Genomic DNA, 25,219 nt, shown 5'->3' with positions numbered 1-25,219 from the left:
GACCGACCTAAATGGAGGTTAGGCGACCTCTGCTGGCCAAACCAAGTACATGCAAGGTGCTAGTCTATCTATCTATCTATCTATCTACCATCCATCCATCCATCCATTACATTTTTAAAATGGCATCTTTTGTTGGGTTTTTATGACACAATACTTAACAAATACATCATATTATAAAAAAACTAACACTAAAACTAAGCATTTACAGAAAATTATATTTTAAACTATTATAACCTACCTACCTTTCTGTCTGTCTTACAAATAAAGTTATTGGGGATACATGAGTTAAAAGTGATTTTCCTACCTGCCATAAATTATATCCTCAATCTATAATATATATATGTATATATAATATATAATCTCATGTGTTTCATTGTGTTTATATATATGTGACCATGCTTAATAACATTTGTGAATTTGCGAACATTTTATTGGTGTAAACTAAAGTTATGTATAAAGTTTTATATATATATATATATATACACACACACATATATATAAACATATATTTCGGACCATTCTTAATAACATTTGTTAATTATAAGTTTCATCTCCTCAAACTAAAGTTAAAAGGGAATACATATTAAAATATACAATCAGATTATATTATGTCATGTTAATCTTACATTTACTTCTTCATTTAAATATTTTATTTGATCCTATTTGATCTCACGTCTAAATAGTCACTAACACATTCATCTGCAATTTACAAATCTCTTCATTTTCACTTGTTATTAATTACAACCCGAGGCTAAATGAAGTCTGACCTCTGAACTGTGAAGTTGTGTTGTGAAACTGTAGTGGACCGACATGGACAGAAGAGGGCAGTAGATACAGGTTCATCTGTGTGACAAATCAAAGCTAATAATGTAACAAAGCCATGCATACACTTATAAAACACTGAGAAAGTTTAGGATTATGGTTAAAATTAAAAACATTTCAAATGCATGATACAAACAGATTAAGAGTATATAATTAGGTGAATAAAAATAGTTAGATTTTTTTTATGCTTTACGCAATCAAAGACATGAAGAATCAGTGCAGCAGTTGAAAATGTTTTAATTCATATAAACACCCACATATGATCAAACACAGAGGATATATTGGTATATGTAGGCACATACAGAGCTGTAGGTCCTTCAGGTAAAAGTAGGCACACTCAGTCAGTACACCATCCATCCGTTTTCTACCGCTTTATCCTCCACATGAGGGCCGCGGATGGAGCTGTGCCAAACCCAGCTGACATAGGGCGATAGGCGGAGTCACCCCCCCACACACACACATAGGGAGACACGTCCAAAATTCTTCCAGAAAAAAAAAGGAATGCGGCCGCATTAAGTATTAATAATGTCCCCGTTAAAATAGGTCAAACTTGTACATCAACACAGGCAGAGTCTACAATTCTAAGTAAGAAATCTACTGTAATGTTAGAAATATCTCTATGATGAACACTTCCACTTCCACTGTAATCATAATGTTCTAGTTTAATAGCAGTTTTCCAAAGATATAATGACCCCTTGTTCCCAGGAAGGGCAGAGAAAGTCTCCCACATTTCAACTCAACTCAAAATGAAACCTTTAACTGTCTTCTTCGATGTATCCCGACATTCTTTGAGTGTTAAACAACTAATAACATCACCTGGGTGTTCCGCTGTCTCTGTGCCCACTATCAGCACATCATCTTCCTCTCCTTCATGCGCCTCCCCCCTCCCCATTTAGTCCTATGCTTCTGTTCCCACCCACTGGCCTCGTTAACCCCCACCTCTCCCCCTCTCCCCCTCTCCCATCGGGGACCAGCATTCAGCTGCTGACAGTGTGACCTGTCCAGGTCTCGTGTTTGGTTCCTGGGTTGAGATGGGTTATGGTCACCTCCACTGCCTGCACCTTCTGGAGTTTGGGGGGGATGGAGCAAATCTTGTAGCTCATCTCGTCGCCTTCCACCGGCACATACTCGCCCTCAATGCTGCAGGGAGAAACGTCAGAGACAGATTCAGACACTAGAATTTAAAATCTTGCATCATTTGTAGCCGAGCAACATCGTCAAAGCGTTTAACTGCTGTTAGGTTTCTGGAAAACTGGGCATCAGGACTGAGCACGGTCATTTTAGTCAATGTGACCAACACAAGGGTCAAGGGTCAACATATCTCTGTCCATTTGTGAGTCAACGTGAAGTGTTTTCATTCAACAGTTTCAAAAGTTCAGGTGTCAAACATGTGATTTGAATAAATATGAGATTATGAGATTGAGATTACACTATAAGTCATTATTTGTGTTTGTATGACATTTAAATAATCAACTTAATTAACATTTAAATCATTAACTTAATTAACATCCAATACAAAGCAATACATATCTATTATATCATCAGGCACATGAGCAGTGAAAAACTATTCATGTGTGAGGAGGACATGCGTTTCTATGTATTGAACACCAGGGGGCAGAAATAAAAACAAAAAGAAGGTGTTACAGGTTAAACTAAGCTGTCGATTTACACATTGGATGGAGCACAGTTTGTGGACACAGTGACATATGTTACTGTTCACTGTGTCATTCTCACTTTCCATCACTGTAATCCCATCAGTAAGGAAACAAATGTAAAATACCAATATCTATATAAACATGTACATATGGGCACCACAGCTTTATATTATGATAAACATAGGCAAAACAATGCGACTCCATACGATAAAGGTCCAGGGTGTGATATTTAGCATGTTATTTTTTGTAGAATTTGAATACATTACCCATAAGTATGTAGGTATAATTGTGCAATTGCTTTAAAATAATATTGTTTTGGTTTTTGTGTTTTGTGGCCTTGGAAAACGCCTTATTACATGTACGTGAGGTAGGGCCTTGCATGTTTCTACAGAAGCCTGAAGTGAAAATTACTACTACAATGAAATTCTTTCACTGAACGGGTTGTGATTCGGTTCACGATCGCCGTATTATCAGTGTATAATAAGCCTTAATGGAGAAAGGTGACTGTAGTTTCTCTCACACAGACACACATGGTGGTGATAGCAGTTGCAGCAGCGGTGGTGGATGAGGAACACAAAATGATCTGATGACCTTCAACATGGAGCCTCTGTTATCGCTCACACTAATACAATGCACAGACGTCAGCAGAGTGGCTGCACACAGACAATTAAACTCCTACGTGCACGTCAGACGCCGCAGTACAATGTATATTGAAAAGCAGGATACAGCGCGATAATCTGCATCGTTCCTCAGCAGGGATGTGATGTTGACAAAGAGAATATATCGTCTTTAAAAACTCTTATTTCTAGTATATTATATCAACGTACACCCAGCTGCCGTACACTCAGGAGAGCGTGCACTACTCAGTCTATCCATGCTTTATACACAAACACACACTTACTCTGAAATGTGGACAAAGATGTCCTTGCCCCCGTCGGATGGTGTGATGAAGCCGTGGCCTTTGGAGCGAGAAAAGTATTTACACACACCAGTAAACATGGGACCCTCTGCTGCACGAGCCGTTCTGCACACAGAGAAGAACATAGACGGAGAGATGGAAGAAGAAGAAGAGAGTTCAACATCATCAGTTTATCAACACAATATTCTGATCCACTGTCATTGGGAGAAAAACTGGATTTGAAACTGGATTTTAATTCACAAGACAGTGACGTGTTCACACTTCACATTCGAATAAGGAGCTAGAAAATGTCAGTATATACGATACTACTAATTAGGGCTGAAACAATTACTTATTAACCGATTACTGAATTATCAACTATTTTGATCATTGATTAATTAGTTAGTTAGTTTTTTCTTTAGTAAGACAAGTTTTCTGATTTTTCAGCTTCTTAAATGTGAATATTTTCTGGTTTCTTTGCTCCATTATGTAAAAAAAATAAATAAATAATTAAAACTGAATCATTTTGGTTTGTGGACCAAACAACTACTCGATTAATCGAGGGAATAATCGACAGATTCATCGATGATGAAAACAATCGTTAGTTGCAGCCCTACTACTAATATAGTCTTTTAAAGAGGAGCAGCATAGAAAGATATGAGGACAACATAAAGTAGACTTTACAAATATTAGTTAATGAAAAGTGTTGTCTGACACAGTAATACTCTAAGCCATGGGCTACAAACACAGAGATACTCTTATTTACAGTATAAGGAAAGCAGGTGTGTGAAAAGTTGTAGTTTCTTCTCAAGTACCAACTATTTTCTACAAATATATTGGATTCTGCAATGCGGTATATACAGTATGTGTGCATGTATTCTCACGCTGAGTAAGTCCTGTTTCTCCGAGTGGGCAGAGGGCTGGGGATGAGGTAGCCCCTCATAGGGGAAGGTGAGCGGTCTCTATATCTGTGGGTCGGAGGATGCAGGGACTCTGTAAAGAACAGAAACGGTTGTTAGGTCACAGTTTCTGTCTATAATCCGTCCTGAGATTTTTTTTGTTGATAATTTTAATTTGCTTTAGAGGATTTTACTGACAGCAGCTTTGAAAAAAGGTCTGTATCCACACTTTCTCAGAAAAAGGAATCTTCCTTTTGCTATAAAATAGTTCCAGAGTTGTGTTTTTGCACAGTCCTGCTAATAGAGGCGGCATAGAAAACACAACCCGCAGTAAAACACAGGCCAGTGCAGTGTTTTGGTTATTGGGTCAGGGTTAGGTTACCCTACGCTAATACAACATATTATTTTTCTATTATTTTTTACCACACACCAACTTTAAAACAAAGACAGCATTGTACAGTACTGACAGTATTCTTCTTCTGTGTCACAGTGCTGATCTAACACAGTCCTGTAGGTTCTGTTAACTGCCTCAAAGTAAAAAGAAAAAACAACAACATTTACCTGGGGACCCTGGAGACTTTGGGGCTCTCGCAGGGATCGGTGGAGGGGTCATGGGTGTCGACCCCTGGATGGGCGTGGCCTTGGAGGACATCCTGCAGGAGGTGGAGTCAAAGTATGGGATGGAAAGAAGAAAGGAAGGGAAGAAGGAAGAGGGGAGTCACTCAGCCAAGGATGTAAAACACCTGAGGAGAGCAGAAGAGGAGAAACACAATCAGTCATCACATAACAATAAACATCTCATAAATGCAGTGTCACAACATTCACTTCAGTTCACAGTTGCATTAACGTTTCATGAGGATCTTGTATTGATTCAGTCTTCTCTGGCACATCCTCAAGATACTCAAGTGGGGTGAAGGCCTGGGCTCTGTGGTGACCGTCGATACATGTGTAAAAACGATGACTCATGCTCCCTGAATCATTTATTCATCATTTGAGTTTGATGAATTCTGGCACCGCCGTGTTAGAACTAGAGCTGAAACAATTAATCGATGAATCGATTACTAAATGAATCGACAACTATTTGGATAATCGATTAATTATCATGATTAAAACAAGATTTTCGATAGTTTAAGCTTCTTAAATGTGAGTATTTTCTTCATTTATTTACTCTGGGTAACAAAGAAATCATTAAAAGTTAATCATTTTGGTTTGTGGACAAAACAAGACATTTGAGAAGCAAACCTGAATATGAATAATAACACTGTCTCCACAGGCACGTACACAAGAAACATATCATTTTGTTTAGGTGTTTTGCCTCTGATTCATGAAATGTTTCATGAAGTGTTTGTCATTTTCTGACACATATAACTATAAATAACACATTTAAACTGATAACAGTTCTGTGCATATCCTCGCAGCACAACAACATAGTCACTCACACGCAGTGTACGCTTACATTGACTGTAAGCGTAAGATTCAGTTCGGTCAGTGTCTTTAATGAAGTTGTTTTGCAAAACAGCATCGTTACTATCGGCCCTGAAGGACAACACCCCCACACACAACAAAAAGAGGAAAAAAGACAGTGTATCGGTGACGTGCTGGGGGGCATTCGCAGAACTCCCGTAACCATGGCGACCACACTTTTTGGACAGGCCTGACAATACTGCGACCATAGAAGGAGAACAGTCCCTTGATTCACCTCACCACAGGACTGACATCATCAGTCATTACACGGCCAGCTATGTGAACCAATTAGGGACAGGCATCAAAGAAAAGCCTCCCCTGATTTATGTTTTCCATTACTGGCTTAATTGTTGAAAGAAAGAAAGAGAAAGAGAAAGCGAGAGAGAGAGAGAGGGAGAGGGAGGGGGGGAGAGAGAGAGAGAGAGAGGGAGAAATGCACTGTAATAGAAAGAAAAACTTGCACCAGGAACATGACCGTGAACTCACATCAGCTGATGATGACTGTAATAAAAACAGGATTTATGTCTTTGACCTCACGCCGTGTGTCCCCGGCTTCACTCACTGCAGCAGAATCACATGACTGTATGTTATACGTGTGAGGTGTTGCTCACATTGTTGTTTTGGTTATCTGGCTCACCAACTGTGCTCCCGGCAACCTCATCGCCAGCTGCAGCAGGGACTGTTTTTTCAGCTAATACAGGTCTGATAAAAAAAAAAAACTCCCTCTCTACACTTCCTGCTCATTACCAAAGAAAAACAGACACTTGGTGACTCACTCGTGAAGAGGGTGGCACATTTAGCATCTTAAATCAAATGTTTCCATATGTGAAAATTGTGAATATTCTGCTCCATGTTGTTGTCATGGGCACGACGTATCTCTGACAGCTCCACTGAATGACAGGACAGAGTTTAGTGGTGGTGTTAGAGAATAATGACAGTGTTGTTGAGGTTTATGAGGAGCATACAGTGTGAACAGAGCAGCAAATCAAAGGTACATTTTTTTCCAGACAGTTTCTCAGCAGTGAGGATCCAAAAGCTCAAAATCCAGGAAGGACGTGCGTCCTCACAGTCATATTATTCCCAACTCCTGCTGTCAACAACAAGCCACAGCTATGAGGAAACTTAACGTGTTTTTAATCTGACTAGACATCAATGTAACTTGAACAAATATGTACAACATCATTCTGATTAGGTAAAACGATATCTTTGATCTTTGGACAGCTAAAAACTATGATGATATTAAGACCAGAGTTAAAAAAAAAAAAAAAAAAAGTTTTTCCATTTCCCTTGAGTGGGATTTCTCATTATAAATGTAAATAATATACTAGTTGAAAAATTAAGGAGGTATTTTATGAAATGAGGTGAATTACAGATATACTGAACCTGAATGATGACTGGTCCTAATTAACTGTAGATTTATGAAACTGGAATCTTATAAAATATCTAGAAAAATCGAGATGAACTATAATTATTGGCACTGGTATAGATCGAGTCAGTAATGGCTTTGAAATGTATTTTCGGATATTAGCAAACACGCCAACATCCCCTAATATACTATGTCCAATGACTAAAACAGTAGGCTGAACAGGCTGCCATCTTCTTGACTTTCACCCTCTACAACAATTACATTCTATGTTTATTTATTTTTACACAATGCAGTAAACGGCCCAAACACTCCCAATATCATTCATCCCTATGACAAAGTAATGATCGTCATTTTCAGCTTAAGAAAACACAACAGCTGCATCCTTCACATGTTTAATGGAACCATCTTTTTGAAGCCATTTGTGGATTTGCATGTAACAAGTGTTTGTTTATTTTTCAGTGTTCAGCGCCTGTGTGTGTGTGTGATAGAGTTTATTGCTGCACATTTTAGCCCACAGCTTGACATGCTTCTGGCCCTTGGGGGAAAACTAATTGGGGAGCTCTGCTCTAATGCAATAGAACATAACACAATCTAAAACAAACCGTTTCAAACTGTGATTCTGATTTGAAAAGGATTAAATGTTTATCCCCTCTCCTTTTTCATCATGTTAATGTGTTCATACTCGGCATTTAGCTCAAAGTTGTGTCAGAGACGCCGACAGACGAGCACGTCTAACGACAGAGGATGTCACTGCATGTACAGACCATAAAGTCCACCGAGGCAAACTGGGAGTGTGGACTAAACAAATAAAACTGATTTGATCGGAGACCAGTAATACAGCTGTAGACGATTAGGTCTGAAACAAACGCTCCAGGTGCAATAAAGGCGCGCCTAATTCAATTTGAATAGTTTATATAATGGCAAAAGATTGCTACACTAAGTACACGGATCAAAAGGGTTCAACTCGGATCTTTTAATAATAAGTTATGGGTGTGTGCATCATCATGGTCATGAGCCCTTATATGTGATACACTTCTTTTCACCATCCTTGTGGAAACTAGGGCTGCCAAGATTAGTCGACTAGTCACGATTATTAAATTCGTCGGCGTAATCGACGCAATAATTTTTTGAAGGTTTGTTTTTCTCTCAAAAACCGCCGCTGCACCTTCCGCTGTCTTGTCTGCCTTTCTGTCCTTGACGCACTTGCGCAGATGTCACCGGGAAAGTTAGGCCCAAACGGTATCATGGCTAGTCGGCAACGGAGCTCGAAGGTTTGGGAGCATTTTACCAAAATAAAAGAAAAGAATGTGCAATGCACGAAGGCTTAGTGTTTGTTGTGACAGATGATAAATTCTGTGGAAACTGGTCTTTCTACTGGACAGGGATGATTAATACCAGCCGACAGAAAGAGACACATGCAGTGAAGACTTTTATCGTTACTGTAATGAGATAGAAAAACTCAAGGGACGTACTGTCAGACGACGTCGACAGGCTCTATAAATATCTGCAGAGACAGTATATATACACTGTACAGTACTTTGAAATCTATCTATATGTCTCTTATCTGTGGCAGTTGAGGGTGAGATATAAAGATAAAGATTTCCTCAGCAGACAAGTGGTCGCATGTGCAGATCTATGAATGTTGAACGAGCCACGAAACAGCAGGAGCATAAATACAATTTATAGTTTGGGGAGAGCAGAGAAACCGCAGCGCCTGATCCATCTTAACTCAATAGACATGATGTTAATGTAATCACAGTCTCTGTAAACAATATGTATCCTGCGGGAGGGAGGCGGGGATATGACCATCCACACACATATCAGCTTATACTGAGAGTTCACTGAAACACAATCAAGACTGGTGTACGTTTAATATGCAACAATGCTGCCGTGGCTGCTGGCTCTGCAGCAACAGAGGGAAAGGAAAGTGGGTCTTAAAAAAGATGCCGAGGGCGGGAAGACAGATATGGAGAAGTGGCAGATAAGAAAGGGAGGCATGGAAAACATGACAGGGTGAGAAGTGATTTAGACTCAAGTCTGTCTTCATACTAATTGCAGTTTGACATGACTGGGTACAAGTTCTATTATACGTCCTGCTGACTGTTTTTCCCAAATATTTCATTCTGAGACGTAAAGAAATGGTACTCTTTGCTTAATGTATCATGTAGAGCTGCAACTAACGACTATTTTCATAATCGATTAATCTGTCGATTATTTTCTCGATTAATCGATGAATCGTTTGGTCCATAAAATATCAGAAAACCATAAAAAATGTTGATCGGTGTTTCGTCAAACCTGGAAATGATGATGTTCTCAAATGTCTTGTTTTGTCCACAAACCAAAATGATTGACTTTTAATGATTAATTTGTTATCCAGAGCAAAGAAATCAAGAAAATATTCATATTTAAGAAGCTTAAACTATCAGAAATCTTGTTTTAATCATGAAAAAAGCTTCAAACCGATGAATCGATTATCAAAATAGTTGTCGATTAATTAAGTAATCGATTAATAATCGATTCATCGATTAATCGTTTCAGCTCTAGTATCATGTTTGTGTGTTCAGTGCACAGAGAGTGGGAAAAATGTGAGGCATCCCATAATACAGTTGCCAAGCTGGGGGTGGCTCTTTAAAGTGCTTTTCCACACTCAATATTCCCATTTCTGATCAACATCCTTTAAGTGACTGAACACAGAAATAAGGGACTTGACTGGAGCATACATAAAAAAGTATTGTATTGGTCTTTAGACTACAAGTCAACAAATAAGGGATTTTCTGTTGATGCCAGTATTTGGAAATCAGTGCAGCTGGTGCGATTGGATCCCCTGCCCCCACCCACCCACAAAAGTCTCTTTCTCATATTCACACCATGCTGATACAGCAAATACCGACTCAGCGGGGCGAACCACAACACACAAAGTTTGTACTGCTATCGATTAAGGACTTGCGCTGACTTCCATTCATTTGGACAGCCTACACAAAGTGTTATCTCAAACTGTAACTATAAACGATTAATGCTTAACCCTAACCATAACCACAATTCAAATCTGAGCCCCAAACCTAACCATATCCCTTAGAACATGGAGGTTCTGCCTCATAAGGACCAGGCCCTGGTCTCCATGATGACAACAGGTCCTGACAAGGTCAGTATTGTGCCAGATAAACATGAGCACACACACACACACACACGCACTGTTGAGTATAGACATTGCGTCAAACTACACATCCTCCATTCACTGGTGTCTTCTTTCAGACAGACAATGACAGCCTCCATTCATCCAGAGAGTCTTTGAGATTTCGATCAGTAAATGATCATGACACCACTCTGTATTGTGAATTCATAAAATGATTGATGTTTTCTGTACTTACTGTCTTGTAAAGCTTTAGATGAGACAGATAATCAAAAATCACTCATTCGCCATACTGCTAGAGCCGACATTGGTTGGAAACTGTGATAAAAACTGAATGGGGAAAATTATATGATTTTACAGATTGACGGATTCAATTTAGCTACAGTTTCAATTTGAAATCGCAGAATGCCTTGATTTCAACACCCTGAAACTTTGGGAACCAAGACCACACATGTAAACAAGAAGAGGACATGGAAGACGACACAGCCATCGTCTAAAACCGAAAATGCAAACATTAAATCCCAACAATGCAGTCTGGAGATATTTTAGGACTAAGAAGACACAGTGAAAGACAGATGAGAGGGAGGTAAATGTAAGAGGAAGCATAAGAGGACGACCATGTGGGACAAAATTAACTTTTAACACAATCACACAAAAGGTTTCCTCGAGCCACCTTTCATATCCAACCTTTGTTAGATTATGTTAAGTTGTTTCCAACATCCTCATACAGTAGCTGCTTGTTCATTCCCGAAGAAAAGGAGATGTCAAGAAGGAAGAGACAGCTGAATATGAAACACTGCAGAATGAACAGAGGGCGGGGAAAACCTGCTGTTAATTACACGTTGGTGGGAGACTTGCACAGGAGTGGAGAGCAGCTGAAACTGTGGGCGACGACTTCTCCAGGTAATGGAAGACAGAGCAGTCCTTTCTATTATAACTGTTGTAGCCTAAAAGCTGCAGCTGGCATTGATACGTATTAATGTTTAAAGTAACAGAGAGACATTTCAGCAAATATGTGTGTCCTCACATGCTCGAAGAAAAGGCTGAGAGTTCAAAATCTCACATTACTGTAACAGATGTAACACAGCTGCTCATCAAACACTGACAGATTATGACTAAATGGAGTCTTCTAAACCACCACGACAAATTACCATGAAGGCAAAAACTATTAAGGTGACGTTACTAAATCCTCTTTTACTCACACATTTGTGGGCTTACAAATTTTTGTAAATCTACTCTTTCTGAAGTGCAGAAGTGGGAAATACGCTACACAACAGAAGACATGGCGCAACATGGAGGCCAGTGACAATGTTAAAGGCATTTTATATGTTTCACAACAGTCCTTTCTTCAATTAGAAAAGGCCGATGAAGATTTAAGATCACGGCTTCAACAGAGCACATCATATGGTCACGGTGGAAAAGGGAAAAGGTGCGGACTCTGGGAAGAGACTGCCAAATTAAAGAAGTAGCATTTGCTCAAGGGTGTTAGTGCCAGAGCTGATAAAAACCTTTTGACCAGTGCTGATTGCATCTAGTCTCACTGGAGACTAAATCTAATGTTAATGGGTGTTAGTGCAGTCACTGGAAAAGTGATCTGCTTTGAGACTCCTCAGTGTGGTTGAAATAAGGAATTTCAGATGTTTCAAGTCTCAATATGACTGAAAAGGTACAAAAAAATGAATATTTTCAAAGTTAAATTCTAATAAAATCAAATGTAATCTATCCCTGCTAGTGAACTGATATAAATCACATTTCTACATCATCTTTTATCATCTTGCACGAGTGACGAGGCCACCGTGCCTTTGTAGCTGATGGTCGCTTAGTCATCTTTGCTGCAGTGGAAAGACGATGAAGTGGATGGACGTTGTTAAGAGCTCCAGGCAGGTTGTTAAGAACCTGTATGCACAAACACAAAGAAGAAGAGAAGCTGCTTTCCACACATTATGCAGCCAGAGATGAGCACTGGAGGCAAAAAGCCTTAACCTTAAATACAACACAGCCCATTACATTAAGCTGTGTGAGTGCTTGGAAGTCAGTGTGGGTGGATGCATGGGCGTGAATGAGTGCATGTGTGTGTGTGTATGTTTGTGACAGCAAGAGATGGTCCTGATCCTGCCATCTGATGACTCATCCTCTCAGATGTGCGTCAATGCAGCTTTTCACATGTTTCAATCATGCACACATTCATGATGCCAGGAGGTACACTGTCATTCACACCAGCAGCATTCCCCCCTTCATTATATGAAACAAGCACAGCATGCTTCAGGTGCTTTACTTGTGACATTTCCTCTGACATTATGCAGGGGTGTTTCAAGAGAGGTTTGGAGCTGTTGGCAAAAGGGACTGCACCGCACCGAAGGAAGCTAGTTGGAAACAACTCACTTAAACCGAGTCGTTTCCAGCCATGGTGTTGTTACTGTCTCCTATACTTCGCCAATGGACAATAGCCTGCTTTGCCTGCACTGTGGGAACAGCACTATCACTGGGAGTGTCTGCTACACTGTGTAGCCAAAAAGGGTCCAAACGTACATCAGGTCATTTTCATTTATCCACAAATGTTGTGACTTTTGATGACTGATCAAAGGCTAAGAGGAAATAGCTTCTCCCACCTTTGGTACCAAAACAATAGTCTGTGGTATGTTTAGCTTTTCACTGTTTACAAATGGTTTGTGTGTTTTCACCCAAAAAACTACAGAATTGATTTACACCAAACTGGGAGGAGGGAGGAAGTACGGGCGTTTCCTTAACCTCGTGAAACAGGAGGAAAAAGCACAGAAGTAAACAAACCAGTGAATGATGGCTGTTTCATTTACCTTCCTCAGATTTAGGGTGCATGCTGGCTCACGGTCCTGAATTGTTAACGTTATCAGTAACACCTATGCTTTTCCTGCTAAATCGTGTTTATCCAAATTTGGCTTCTAATCTAAAAAAACTGACAACATTTAGGAGCTAGAAATAAATCACTTTTTGACAATGCAGAGCAGATAATCAGTCAACTTCTTCTTTACCTTCAGCCCTAAGAATTTTTTTTTTATGTTATCGACATCAACAGCACAAGTTCTGTGGAAATGTTCTATCACAGTCAGTGTTGATAAGGACCAGCTATGGCCCTGCAGCTACTCTGCTGACATAAAACAACATAGTCCTATAAGGCAATAGCCAAGAACGTTAAGACAAGCAGGAAATGGTAAACCATTCCCAAAGTGTAGTCAGAATACTGAATGAGCAGTGAGGCCAGAAGCACTTTGAAGTAACACATTATCATTAATCTATTTTGTCAATTAGCTTCCTAATGTGAGCGATCAGGTTCTACATGAAAACACTAATTACGGTCAAAGATAGGACTGTTTTTAAATGAGTATGAACCCCAATTTAACATCTTCTGGTCATATAAATTATAACCAAGAATGTTTTTTTACTTTAAATGCTGCCTGTTTTGTCATCAAAATCTTTTGAAATGAATATATAACACAGGATCTCAAAACACATATTCAGGAGCTTTAGGTGCCCAATCTATCTGGTCAAAGACTATGAATAAAATTAAACGAGGTAGTTAATTAGAGATTGATGATTTATTCATATGGGTACATCTCGTAAAAAGAATACACAAGGAGTCAAAGAATGGCACTTGACCAATCTAATCTTACCTCATCCTTTTGTTATGATTAACCTTTGAGCTCATGGAAATTGAACCCTGTTGTTATGTTTACCAAAGTAAACCAAAAGCATATAAGAATGGATCTCCTGGGCTTCAACCACTTTTGTCTCCAGATTGAATATCATGTGTAGCTCTACATAATCCTTCTTGTATTCTTTTATTTGCACTTAATTATTATAAATCTAAGTGGGGAGTCTGTAAAGCTATTGATGTGCTTGTCTGATTGCACTAGTTTGACAATAATAATAATAATAATAATAATAATAATAATAATAATAGTAATAAATAATAAAATAAAAAGTTTTGGGAAAACTTTCTCCGATTTATACTATGCTACAGCCATGCTATACTAACAAAATTAAATTGTTCAATGTAAACCGTCTATATTATGTTTTAAACTACATCTTCTGTGACCCACTAAGTCATTTTACTTTACTAAAGTATTAAAAGTCACTTCCTGAAAGGCTTCTACCTTCTACCTTCTCTCTCTCTCCCACTTTCATTTGGTGTCTTGCATTTATTCCTCAGGGTGTCATAACCACAGCTAATGATCACTACTTCCTGTAACATCAGGGAAAAGGAAGCAGCCAAGTCTATACAACCACAGCAACGATAAATACTTCAGCTGCTGAGGGTGTGATGTGATTGTTTTGGAAATCTTACTACAGTTCCCATGTGCCGATATTTTCTTCTAGTAATGCTAGTGTTAAACGTCTGTGGATAACAATGTTGGTGCATCTATGGGCAGAAGGGTCAGATAAATAACTTCATTTCTTCCTGCTAAAAGGATTGATGTGACATTTTGCACAGATGAATCATCAACAAATATGTTTGTCAATGTCAGTATTTCCGCCAAATAGTTTAATATTTGGTTGGTGGACTGATGTTCATGTATTCCTGGTCCCAAGAGGACAAAGCAGTCTATGATGAGTCCCTACATTTCAACCTTCAAAGAGATCATTTAAACAGCCTTTGTGATCTTCATGCACCACCGTCATCCAATCAAAACTTGATATTGTAGCTTTACGAGAGAAATACCTGCCCAACTAGCAATTGCAGTAAGTGTATGAACTGTCTGGTCACCTGGATTTAAGTTGGTCAGGTCTAGTTTCAGCAACACTATGTGCCCAAAGAATGAGGTCAGTTGACTACCTGAATATACTAAATGACCAGATTATTCCATCAATGGATTTCTTCTTCCCTGATGGTACGGGCATATTCCAAGATGACAATGCCAGGATTCATCGGGCTCAAATTGTGAAAGAGTGGTTCAGGGAGCATGAGACATCATCTTCACACATGGATTGGCCACAACAGAGTCCAAACTTTAACCCTATTGAGAATCTTTGGATGTGCTGGAGAAGGCTTTGCACAATGGTTTGACTCTCCCATCATCAATACAAGATCTTGGTGAAAACGTAATCAAAGGCAGTGTATTGTGCTTAATAATCCAGGAAATCCACTGATAATGAAAACATTTAAGAATTCGGTAAGTCTAGAGTCACATCATACTGGTATGCACTAGTATATGTGATTCAGTTCAGCAAATCCACATCACATCATTGCCAGTTCTGTCAAGAAAGAAATCTCTGTGCAGCTCAGCACTAAAATGTCAACCACTGCTTTAGTCATAATGTTTAACAAGATTGCTAACATCATACTATTAAATCACAGAAGGTGGTGACACTGACGCTGTGCTGAGCTGTTACAGTGCAGCGTACACTACAGACAACTACACTGCGTACACTGCAGACAACTAGAGACAGCGTGAGGCAAAGCACTAAGCCAGCAAATGAAAAACATCTAGAACAAATTTGTTTTTCTAAAAGATCACGACAAATCAGCTGATTTTAACACTGGGCCACCTAACTACAGTAGGTTCAACTATCTGGCAGTTTTGCAGATTTATTTCTTATTATTGCTTAAAGCAAGTTGAGTCTCTATCAAATTTTAGTTATCGTAGCAGCGATAATACTAACAGAAAACAGGAACACGTTTAGTCATAATGTGTGGACATAGTGTGGTACCACAGATGGATATGAAGATAGGATATATTTGCCAACATTGTAAAACGCAAACAGTTCAAAGGAGTATTGACTTTTTTTGCTCAAGGCACGTCATGCACCAGAAACAAATGGAGCAGTACTCATTTTTGTGAAGTAAGCATGAGAGAGAAAGACAATTACACAGAAAAGACGACAGTACAACAAAAGGTTAGTTTCATATTCAACATCCAGCACTCAACCATTATACTGCTTCAATATTACAATGGCTTTTCATACTGACTCATCATTGAATAAGCAGAATAACAGTGTCAAAAAAAAAAACCTCCCACATCCGCTTGTGTGATGTGATTATGAGTTGTAAAACTGAGGTCAATCCTCGTCTGAACTATGGTCTACGGTCAGGCTGGGTCAGCTTGACCGGTTACTTTCTCACTATGGTGGCGAGAGTGGGGGCTGGTGAAAGAAAGGAAATAGACCAGAAAAGGCACAATCACTTATTTAAGCAACAACTGTTCCGCAAACAATAAACACACATACAGCATTAGCTTAATTAGACCCAAATTACATTCCCTGGATACTCTGGATATGTTTTATTTGTAAATATATTTGAAGCCATTTAATTATTTAATAGAGAAGTGAGAAAGCAGTAGGGACAATTAAGTTTTACTTCATTCTAGGCCATTTGTCACCATAGTCCTAATAGCATTTTTTTTTCATTTATTTTACTTTAATTCATATTAAAATAAATTATTGATTCAATTCAATTATTTTTCTTTTTCTTATTTTTCAATTATTTTTATTGTTGAGCCCAGACAGTCTCTTCCTGTGTTTGTCATAAGTGAATACAAAACTAAATAGACCCAATTTCCCAGTGTCCAGAGTCATGCAGTAGGTCACAGGTGGCCACAGCAACGTCAACATGAGATAATTAACATGGTGAATATTGAGGCCAGTAGCATGCATGAAGCTACATAAAGTACAGCAACTTTATGGGGTTTATTTAATTTAGCAAAGCAATGAAAACCTTATCTATAAACATGTTTCCAAACAAATGTCAAAGAGATTGAGAAAACAAATAATTCCGTTTGTTTCCATTTTGCTGTCCTCGATATTAATATAATTAAAATCTAGTTTGTTTTTTTTCTTGAAGAATGAACAAAGTTTCCAGGATCCAATCATTTTTTTATTTGACAAAGCGACTGATTTTGTGCTCCATCAGTTTAAAGAATGTAATATTTTAAGGTTAATGTAAGAAGACCCTGGATAGTGCTCCATATGCTAACTTTTAAAACAGAAATGGTCTAATGCTGACAAGAAAGGGTCTTGTCCCCTAGTGTAGCAGACTTTATTCAGTTTAAATTCATTCAAAAACTGAATTCCTCACTTGTGTCTATTCATGGAAACAGACCGAGTGAGTTGGACGAATAATGACAGATATTGAGAGAGAAAAAGCAGACCAGGGTCAGACCAATGAGCAGAGAGAGAGGCAGACAGCTGAAGAAAAACAGTGGTCAAGTCAGAGAGACAAAAAGAGATTAAAGGTCACTTCTCCCAGGAGAGTGTAGCTTAGGGCCCGGGTAATAATTCACCAACAAAATATACTGCGATATGCCCCGTCCTGTTTTAGCAATACTGTCCAGCATTGGACAGCTGAAGAATCCATTGAGACAGTAAAATACAATCCAGGAAGTCAAAGTAAGGAGGAACTTGAAGCTTGCATTAGAGTGCTGTCTCTGAAATATGCGAGGGCAGCAAGAGCCACTTTCTCTGAAGAGAGAGTGCTTTTAGCCGCCGTTTAGGAGAGAGTTTGGATTTAAGCCACCGCACAGGTTATGATTGTCACTTCCTGTGGGTGAAGACTTCCTGCCATAAGCTGTATCTGCACCAAACCATCCAAAAAAAATCGAAGCCATGGGGGTGGGGTACATTTAGCTATAGATAGAATAGAAAGAAAAGAAATATAATCCCCAAAGACAAAGAGACACATCATTACAAACTGTGTAACTGTCACTACCTCGTCATTGCATGTGTCATTTACTTTAGCATGTTTTTAAGCAATATATCCCTTAGGGGGCAGCACAAAGTAAAAAAAAAGTTGGCAACAACAAACATGGCGACAGCGAGGTTGTAATAATCTAGTTCAGAAAATTCCACCATTATTAAAATATGTTTCCTCCCCTCTTAAGGTCATCTTGCTTTAACTGTTGGCTACAATATACAATACAATATTTACAGTATTTAATGTAAAGGAGCCTTCACACCTGCACTAATGTTTCGTCACTTAACTTCACAATGTGTTGCCAGAAGAGCAGAATGACGACAGCCACACAACCCATTTACAAACACTGAAACCTGATCTGGTGTGTGTCCTCTACTGACTTGGACAGTGCCATCACTCAGTCCAGTGCTTCTTTACTACATGTAGGTATGTTTATAGTGTAACACAACACCTCTAAAGTTATATATTTTAGTCCAAGGTGCACATGACACAAAAAAAAGTCAACTGAAGGTGCTGACTCCAACTGTGCAGGGAAAACCTTGTCATTAATCTCTCGGCCAGGCTGCTTGCCCTCAGCTGTGGGACAACATAGGTGTAGCCAATAGCTCTTGATTAGCAAGGAAACCTCAGTGATGTTGTGATTTACACAGCTCAAGAACGTAGACAAACAAATCCACAAACTGCCTCAGAATGTGTTTCCTGTGATCAGATCTGAAGTCAGGATGCATTCAGGACACAGTGGGACGGAGTGAGGACCAACCATCTGCTCCCCAACAACCGTTGGAAGGTTGAATCTTTTGGCATAGGCAACCATCAGGCTCTCACACAGATGGAGCGGTGCCATGACTTCATTCCCCACCATCAGCACCTTTTATCCCTCACTGCACCAGAGCAAAGAGCGCAACAAAGCATCGGAAAACAATGGCGACACAACATTGGACATACAGTCTGGAGAACAAGCCGGTTGAGTTGTGTCAACAGCACATGTGCCTCTCTGGTGTTTCCTCCTCCTATCACAGCTCAGGAAGCTAGCTAGGTTGTTTGTAGTAAACGTGTTTGTTGTGGCTACGACAAATATTTATTGACAAATGTCATTGGTCACTAGCCATGCGTGAGCTTATGGTGTGAGCACTAGAGCATGGATACCTGACCTGAGCCTGTCGGTACCCTATGGAACCCGTTGAGTTGGGCCAGGTTTGGATAAAAATCCAGAAATTATTGTTGGGCTATTGTATGAATTGTTCTATTCAAAATAACATTTAAAAAAAAAAGATGTTTTTAATGTGTAGTGATGGGACTATATACAATATTATCTGTCACCGTGATAAAAAAAAAGCACTTACAAGAAGTTAATCATGGTGAATTTATATTATTGTGATCACTGTGAAATGAGAAAAACAAACATTTCACATGAAAATCCTGTCTAACTCACCAACATATACTTTAGTGATTTATTTTTCAATGTGCCACAGTGAGAAATGTGTGTGTTTAAAGTGTGAGAAACTGCCTCTTTCCTTGTGATTCATTATGTTTGTATCTGTAATTTTGTGGTTTCACTTATGTGGTTTCTGACCACATAAGTGCAGACAGAAGGCTATGTCAGTTTAAGTTTATTAAAACTTTCTGAAGTTCTCATATTTTACCACACAGAAAAATAAAAATAAGTTGTGTGACATAACCTTTTTGTGGGAATATGTGCAAAAGCAAGCTGTGCTAAACCAAAAAGATTATATTTCTCTACATCTAAACATAATGGGAACACTGATGAATAAAATAACGCACAGAAGAAGAAGAAGCAACAAACCTGCCGTCAACCCCTATTCTCACCACAAACCTTAACCTTATATGCAAACCACACAAGTATTATCAGGTTACAATACCGGTTTAGCAGAGTTTGTCGCTCTTTGATGATGCCGCTTGTACAAGGTGATAAGAACAACACAACTCCAGAGGCCATTAAAGTCATATCTCAGTGTCTGGAAAACAGCATGTAACAAAAACTCAAATATAATCACATGCCTTTTCATTCACAGTATGATAGGCTGCAGTACCGCGACTCATTTTGTTTTTCTAACTTCTTATCTTCCATCGACATATTTACTCTCCAAACTGCCATTTAATGTTTATTTAGCCTCTTTTACTTTGGGCTATGGACTGTATTCACCTTCTGCATGAGCCCACATCCCCTTTACATTAAATAATGATGTCCTTTTGTTTGCTGTTGCTGAGTAAATAAGCTCAAATATCATTTACTGGAATTAAACTTAATTGGGAAATATTATAATAATTGTTTGGGGTCGTTTTCCAAGCAAAAATGCCAAATATGTGCTAATCTTACAGCTTTCTCTGTGAGAAGATGAGTTTTATTTTCTCTGCCCATTGTGGACAAGATGGAAGACCAAATTCTTTTGTAAATGCATTCTCCTTCAGTTCCTTCCCCATTTCCCTTCATAAATCTTCAAGTCTGCTTATTTACATGTTTATGCTCTAACTTGTGTACCTTCCTGTTTTCTATGGCCTAATCCCCACTTGGGTCGAGCCACTGGTCACTACTCCTCCATTTTGCAGTGCTGGCCTGTTTCTTTTGGAGATCGAGAGGTAGCGGTCATCTAAACACTCCCCAGACGAACAGTTTTCCGAGGAGTGGTAGAGGAAAATTCCCAGAAAGCTTTACATAACACGATTTGTATGACAAACGGCGTCCTATTTCCAGGGTAAAGATTTCCTCCTCTACCTCTCGAAGCTCCACTTTAAAGGCAACTTTATTTCAAGGGAAGGAAGAGTGGGTGGGCCAATACACAACTCTGTCCCTTCCCACCATTAACTGCTTTATTGTCCATGGCCAGTGCTCATAAGGGAATATTACAACAGATCATATTGCACGACAACATGTACGGCCTTCACAACAATCTCCCCCTCACAACTATGAAACTGTAAAAGGCCTGGTCATAAAAAAACAAGGTGAGCGGTTCAAGTGGCTTCACATCACAGTGAACCGCACAGAGGACTTAAAAATAAAACATTAATAATAGAGAAGACATGACAATGTAGTTCAGGTAACATGTTTTCCATTTATCATTCAAACTCGAGCCGCTCTTTAGTTTGGGCTGTAGGAAGACAATGCCATTCAAACCAACGTGAAAATAAAAGGTGGAGCTACAGGAATACTGGATATTAGCAGATATTTTACACAAGTGACTCCATGACATTAAGGCTACATTTAGGCCTCATTTACACCTGGCATTAAAATGCATTTCCTGTGATCAGATTGCATTTGGATAGCGCCTGAACACTTGAGAGTACAGGTGTAAATACACGCAAGACACATTGAGGACGGATTGTTATCCGATCTGCCGAACCACTTCAGGAGGGGGTCAGAGAGGTACTGTGACCACATTGAACAGAAATGTAAATGCAACAAGTCTCTGATGCGTCCCTGCTCCATCCACATCAACTACATGAGTGGAAATATGTCACAGTCTTCTCTGCTTTTGTCAATTTTCTGCTTGCTAAAGACGAGTTCTACCCCTGCTTCGAAAAGCAAAGAGGAGTCCATACAATAGCACAACTTCATGTGTGCCTAACATTGTTGCTGTTGTTGATATATAGACACACAGGATGTGACACAGTAGTCTGCAGTAGTCTGGAAATCTTTGCAGAAGAAGAAGGGTACAGTATGTGAGGAGGGGGGGGGGGGTGACAGTGATCTGAGAGCAATAGGATGTTGGACACTGGAGACATATGTTAATACCAGGTGTAAATGCGGGTGATGAAGGTCCCATCACAGAAAATGCATTCTAAGGGGGCCTTACATTATCAAGCTGAAGTGACTCTGGTGTATCAGATTATTTATTTTCTTAAAGCTGTGAGGACAGATATTCTGACTGCCAATGCTGATTTTCAAACCAGATCTAGATCACATATATATCTGATATGTGACCATGCAGCATGAATGTAAAGTTTTAGTTTCCTTTTAAGTATGCATTTAGCGTTGATAACATTGACCTGCACTGTACAAATTTGCTGGAACAGCTTCAGTTTCTAAATTTCCTCTATAGTGGATCAATAAAGGCACATTTTATCTTGCATATCTCCCACTTCAATACCAAGTGTCTCACAAATGTGACATTTTCTGTTGTTTTAGAGCATGCGTGGCATTAGAGAGGAGGTCAGTAACCTTCAAGACACTTCGTTAAGAATGTGAACTGCCAAAACTGATCGGTTTTGAATCAGATTTGAACTATTTGCCTGGTAATCAGAGTATAGACTCAGAGCCATGGTGTCGCTGTGCAGCCCATGCTCCATGACGTTCTGTCTTATCAGGAGTCTTGCTGATGTTGTGCAATCACAGGACACAAATGTCAGGTCTCATGGGGTCACATACTACACGGCTGTTAACCAGGTGCAGCCCCGACTGTTGTGTCTCACCACAAAAATGTGTGGTAACAAAATCTGACGTGAGACGTGACACTGGTAATGATGTGTGTCAAAGCACAAGAGAGTTTCCACACTTGTTTATCACACCATCCTATTTATGAGCTCCACTAAAATTACAGTAATGATAAACAATTAAGGTTGGAATACAGCTGGTTGGGCCGGGTAGTTGGTTAGCGATGCAATACTATGATGTCACACATGCCACTAAACCACAAACCTGCTTTTAACTTAAATTTAACTCACTTGTGTAACTGCTTCCTACAAGTCATCGTCATTTCAAGTGAACTGAATTCATTTCAGTCCCTGAACAAGCTAAAACAGGCACAAGTATACCTTTAGGTGTATCTATTAAAGGCAGACTGAGTATGTTTTCAAGTCCAGGCCTGTAAATCTGTCCATTTTGACTAAACACGTGTAGCTTTGAAGTGGGAGTATGCGCCTCAAAATGTATCATGACTCCCCTCATTAGTAACATATGACACAAAAACAAGGTAACTCACAGCACCACCGCATCAGAGGATGATTTTTGTTTCAACCAACAACAAGCCTGAACCGTGACCTCCAAACGAGAGATTTCCTCCCAACCTCTCCATCATGGTGTAGCTGCTGTGAGTACCAATGGCTCACATATATACATACATCCCCTCTCACACTCGTGTTTCTATAATGAGCCAGCATCCCACATCTCTTGAGCGCCCACAGAAGCTCATCTTCCAGCACTTCATTAACTCCAAATGAAGGTTTTATGAGAAAAGCTTTTCAAGTCTCTGAATAAAAGCTTCTCTTACCACACACACGTTTGAATATCATTCATAGTGAGGACCCTCATAGACATAATACATTCTCAAGTCCCTTCCCCTAACATTAACCATCACAACTAAGCGCCTAACCCTGAAACCAGGTCTTAACCCTGAACAAAAAGCCATTTTTAGAGGTGTCAGAATGTGAGGACCAGTCAAAATGTCCTCACTTTCCCACAATATCATCACTTCCTTAGGTATATAATGTTTTATGGTCCTCATAAAGACCCTCATACAAGGAGACGGTTTTAATACCCCAACCTCAACCCAAGTCTAACACTGAAACCAAAACTTAACCCACAAGAAATCTCCTCACAACAATGTGAATATCAAGAACATTGCTGAATGAATCACAATCATTTGAAACAGCAACAGATAGTTCAGTGATGTATGGACTTTCATGTCCTCAAACACAGTAGAATACTGATAATAATAGTTGATAATAGTTGTTATTTGTACACGAGCAGACAGTCTCAATTTATATCTTTGAACTAAAGCGTAAAACAGAAATGTTTGGGTCTCATTCGGACCAGGTTTTGGTCTGTATGAGGAGGACTACTGATCCTGACGGTGTCAGCGTTCGTGCCAGGAAATGTCTTAAAGAAGAATACAAACGAGTTGTCTGGTTTTCCCCCGTGTTTGTCTGCTTGTTTACATGTTTACATGTTTACATGTTTACAACCACCTGCCAGTGAAATGACCGCTCGCGCCACGATAACAGAGTGTGCAAATCAGACGACGTGAACGCCTCTGGGTCAAGTCGGAAAAATAAACTTACTTGACATTATGTGCCAGCACTATTGCAACTAAAACGTGTATCCTGCCGTTACACAAGTCAAACCTGTATCATGTTAATTAATATAAACAAAAAAAAAACTGTTAAAATCAAATTCTAAATGTTGAAGGAGAGAATCCGCCGTGTTGCGTTCACGGACTGAACACTGTGTCTTTTTTTTACACGTCAAAAGAGCATCACTCACCTTTCTTCCTCACCTTTACGACTGAAGGACGTGGTCGACCGGGAGAAAAGGCGACTCAAAAGTACAACTTTGAGCAGAGTTGAGCGAAGAGTGTTCACTTTACTGCACCGTTGTTCAGAACGCGGTCGAGATTACTCCCAGAGCCAGACAGCGTAAATACTTTCTCCCTCGATTTCTGAATGGGCGTGACTGGTGTCACAGTGACGTCACGGGGGAAGGCTCTTTACCGTAACAGAGGCAAAAACGCGACCTCAAACCCGCTGACGAATACCGTAAAATTGTGCAAAATAGTCAACAATCCAGAAGATATTAGGGAAATTATACGGTGGCAGTTGAAGTAGAGCGAAAAAAACAGGTGCGGGAAATAAAAATGAATAAATGAATAACTAACTAAATAAATAAGAAAGTGAGGAGGCAAAATGTATGGATATTTAAAGAACTTTTTTTTTATGTTTGACTTAGCACAACTGTAAAACATTTGCAAAATAAATGAGATTCTGAGGGAAATCAAATGGTGGTGGTTGGAATAAGATAAAACACGAATATATACAAATACATGAGCAAATAAACAGTAATAGAGTAGTAAAAAAAAGAAAAAAGATCATTTTTAATGTTTTAAAAACTGTACAAAACAAATGCAAATCTTTCAAAAACTCCCTTGCAAATTTGGAAAATGACATGTTGGCAGTTGCAATGAGGATTAAAATGTATGGATTACATCTTGAAACGTAATGAATATAGATTTAAATTAATTATTAGTATATAAAGGGGAAATTCTAAACCCGTTTATGGATTTATAATATTGAAAATAATATATATTGCAGTGTGTGTGTGTGTGTGTATAAAAAATGTGAAGCTTGAATGGTCTATGTTGAGGAATAACTTGAATCTAAATAACAGATTTGACATGCAGCACCTCCTGTCACTCAGTAGAGGGAGATGTCACTATATTTTTCATAGTCGACAGCGAGTGACATCATGAATGGCCTTTTTGTCCACTGATGTATGCTTGAAGTTGTTTTTGCCACGCTGACAGTGAATACAGCCTATTGTTACACTGTGATCAGTGCCATGTTGTTGAAAATGCAGCCGTGCGACTTGTACT

General features: G+C 39.2%; 1 protein-coding gene across 2 annotated transcripts; it reads right to left on the bottom strand.

The window, feature by feature from the left end:
* Positions 1-1,042: 1,042 nt before the first annotated feature.
* On the bottom strand, positions 1,043-24,294 carry carhsp1 (calcium regulated heat stable protein 1). Of its 2 annotated transcripts, none has more exons than XM_058652538.1 (5): positions 24,115-24,294; positions 4,836-5,017; positions 4,260-4,368; positions 3,379-3,501; positions 1,043-1,962 (listed from the first exon to the last, which is right to left on the bottom strand). In XM_058652538.1, exons 2-5 carry the CDS (start codon positions 4,924-4,926, stop codon positions 1,800-1,802), a joined length of 486 nt encoding a protein of 161 aa, XP_058508521.1. In that variant the 5' UTR covers positions 4,927-5,017; positions 24,115-24,294; the 3' UTR covers positions 1,043-1,799. The 2 variants fall into 2 exon arrangements, with proteins under 2 accessions (XP_058508521.1, XP_058508522.1); XM_058652539.1 differs by having other exon boundaries at positions 24,128-24,294.
* Positions 24,295-25,219: the final 925 nt, after the last annotated feature.

Source organism: Solea solea, chromosome 16 (assembly GCF_958295425.1).
Source record: "Solea solea chromosome 16, fSolSol10.1, whole genome shotgun sequence".
Lineage (NCBI taxonomy): Eukaryota > Metazoa > Chordata > Actinopteri > Pleuronectiformes > Soleidae > Solea > Solea solea.
The sequence above is the reverse complement of the archived record's forward strand: the minus strand, read 5'-3'. Positions and strand labels throughout refer to the sequence as shown.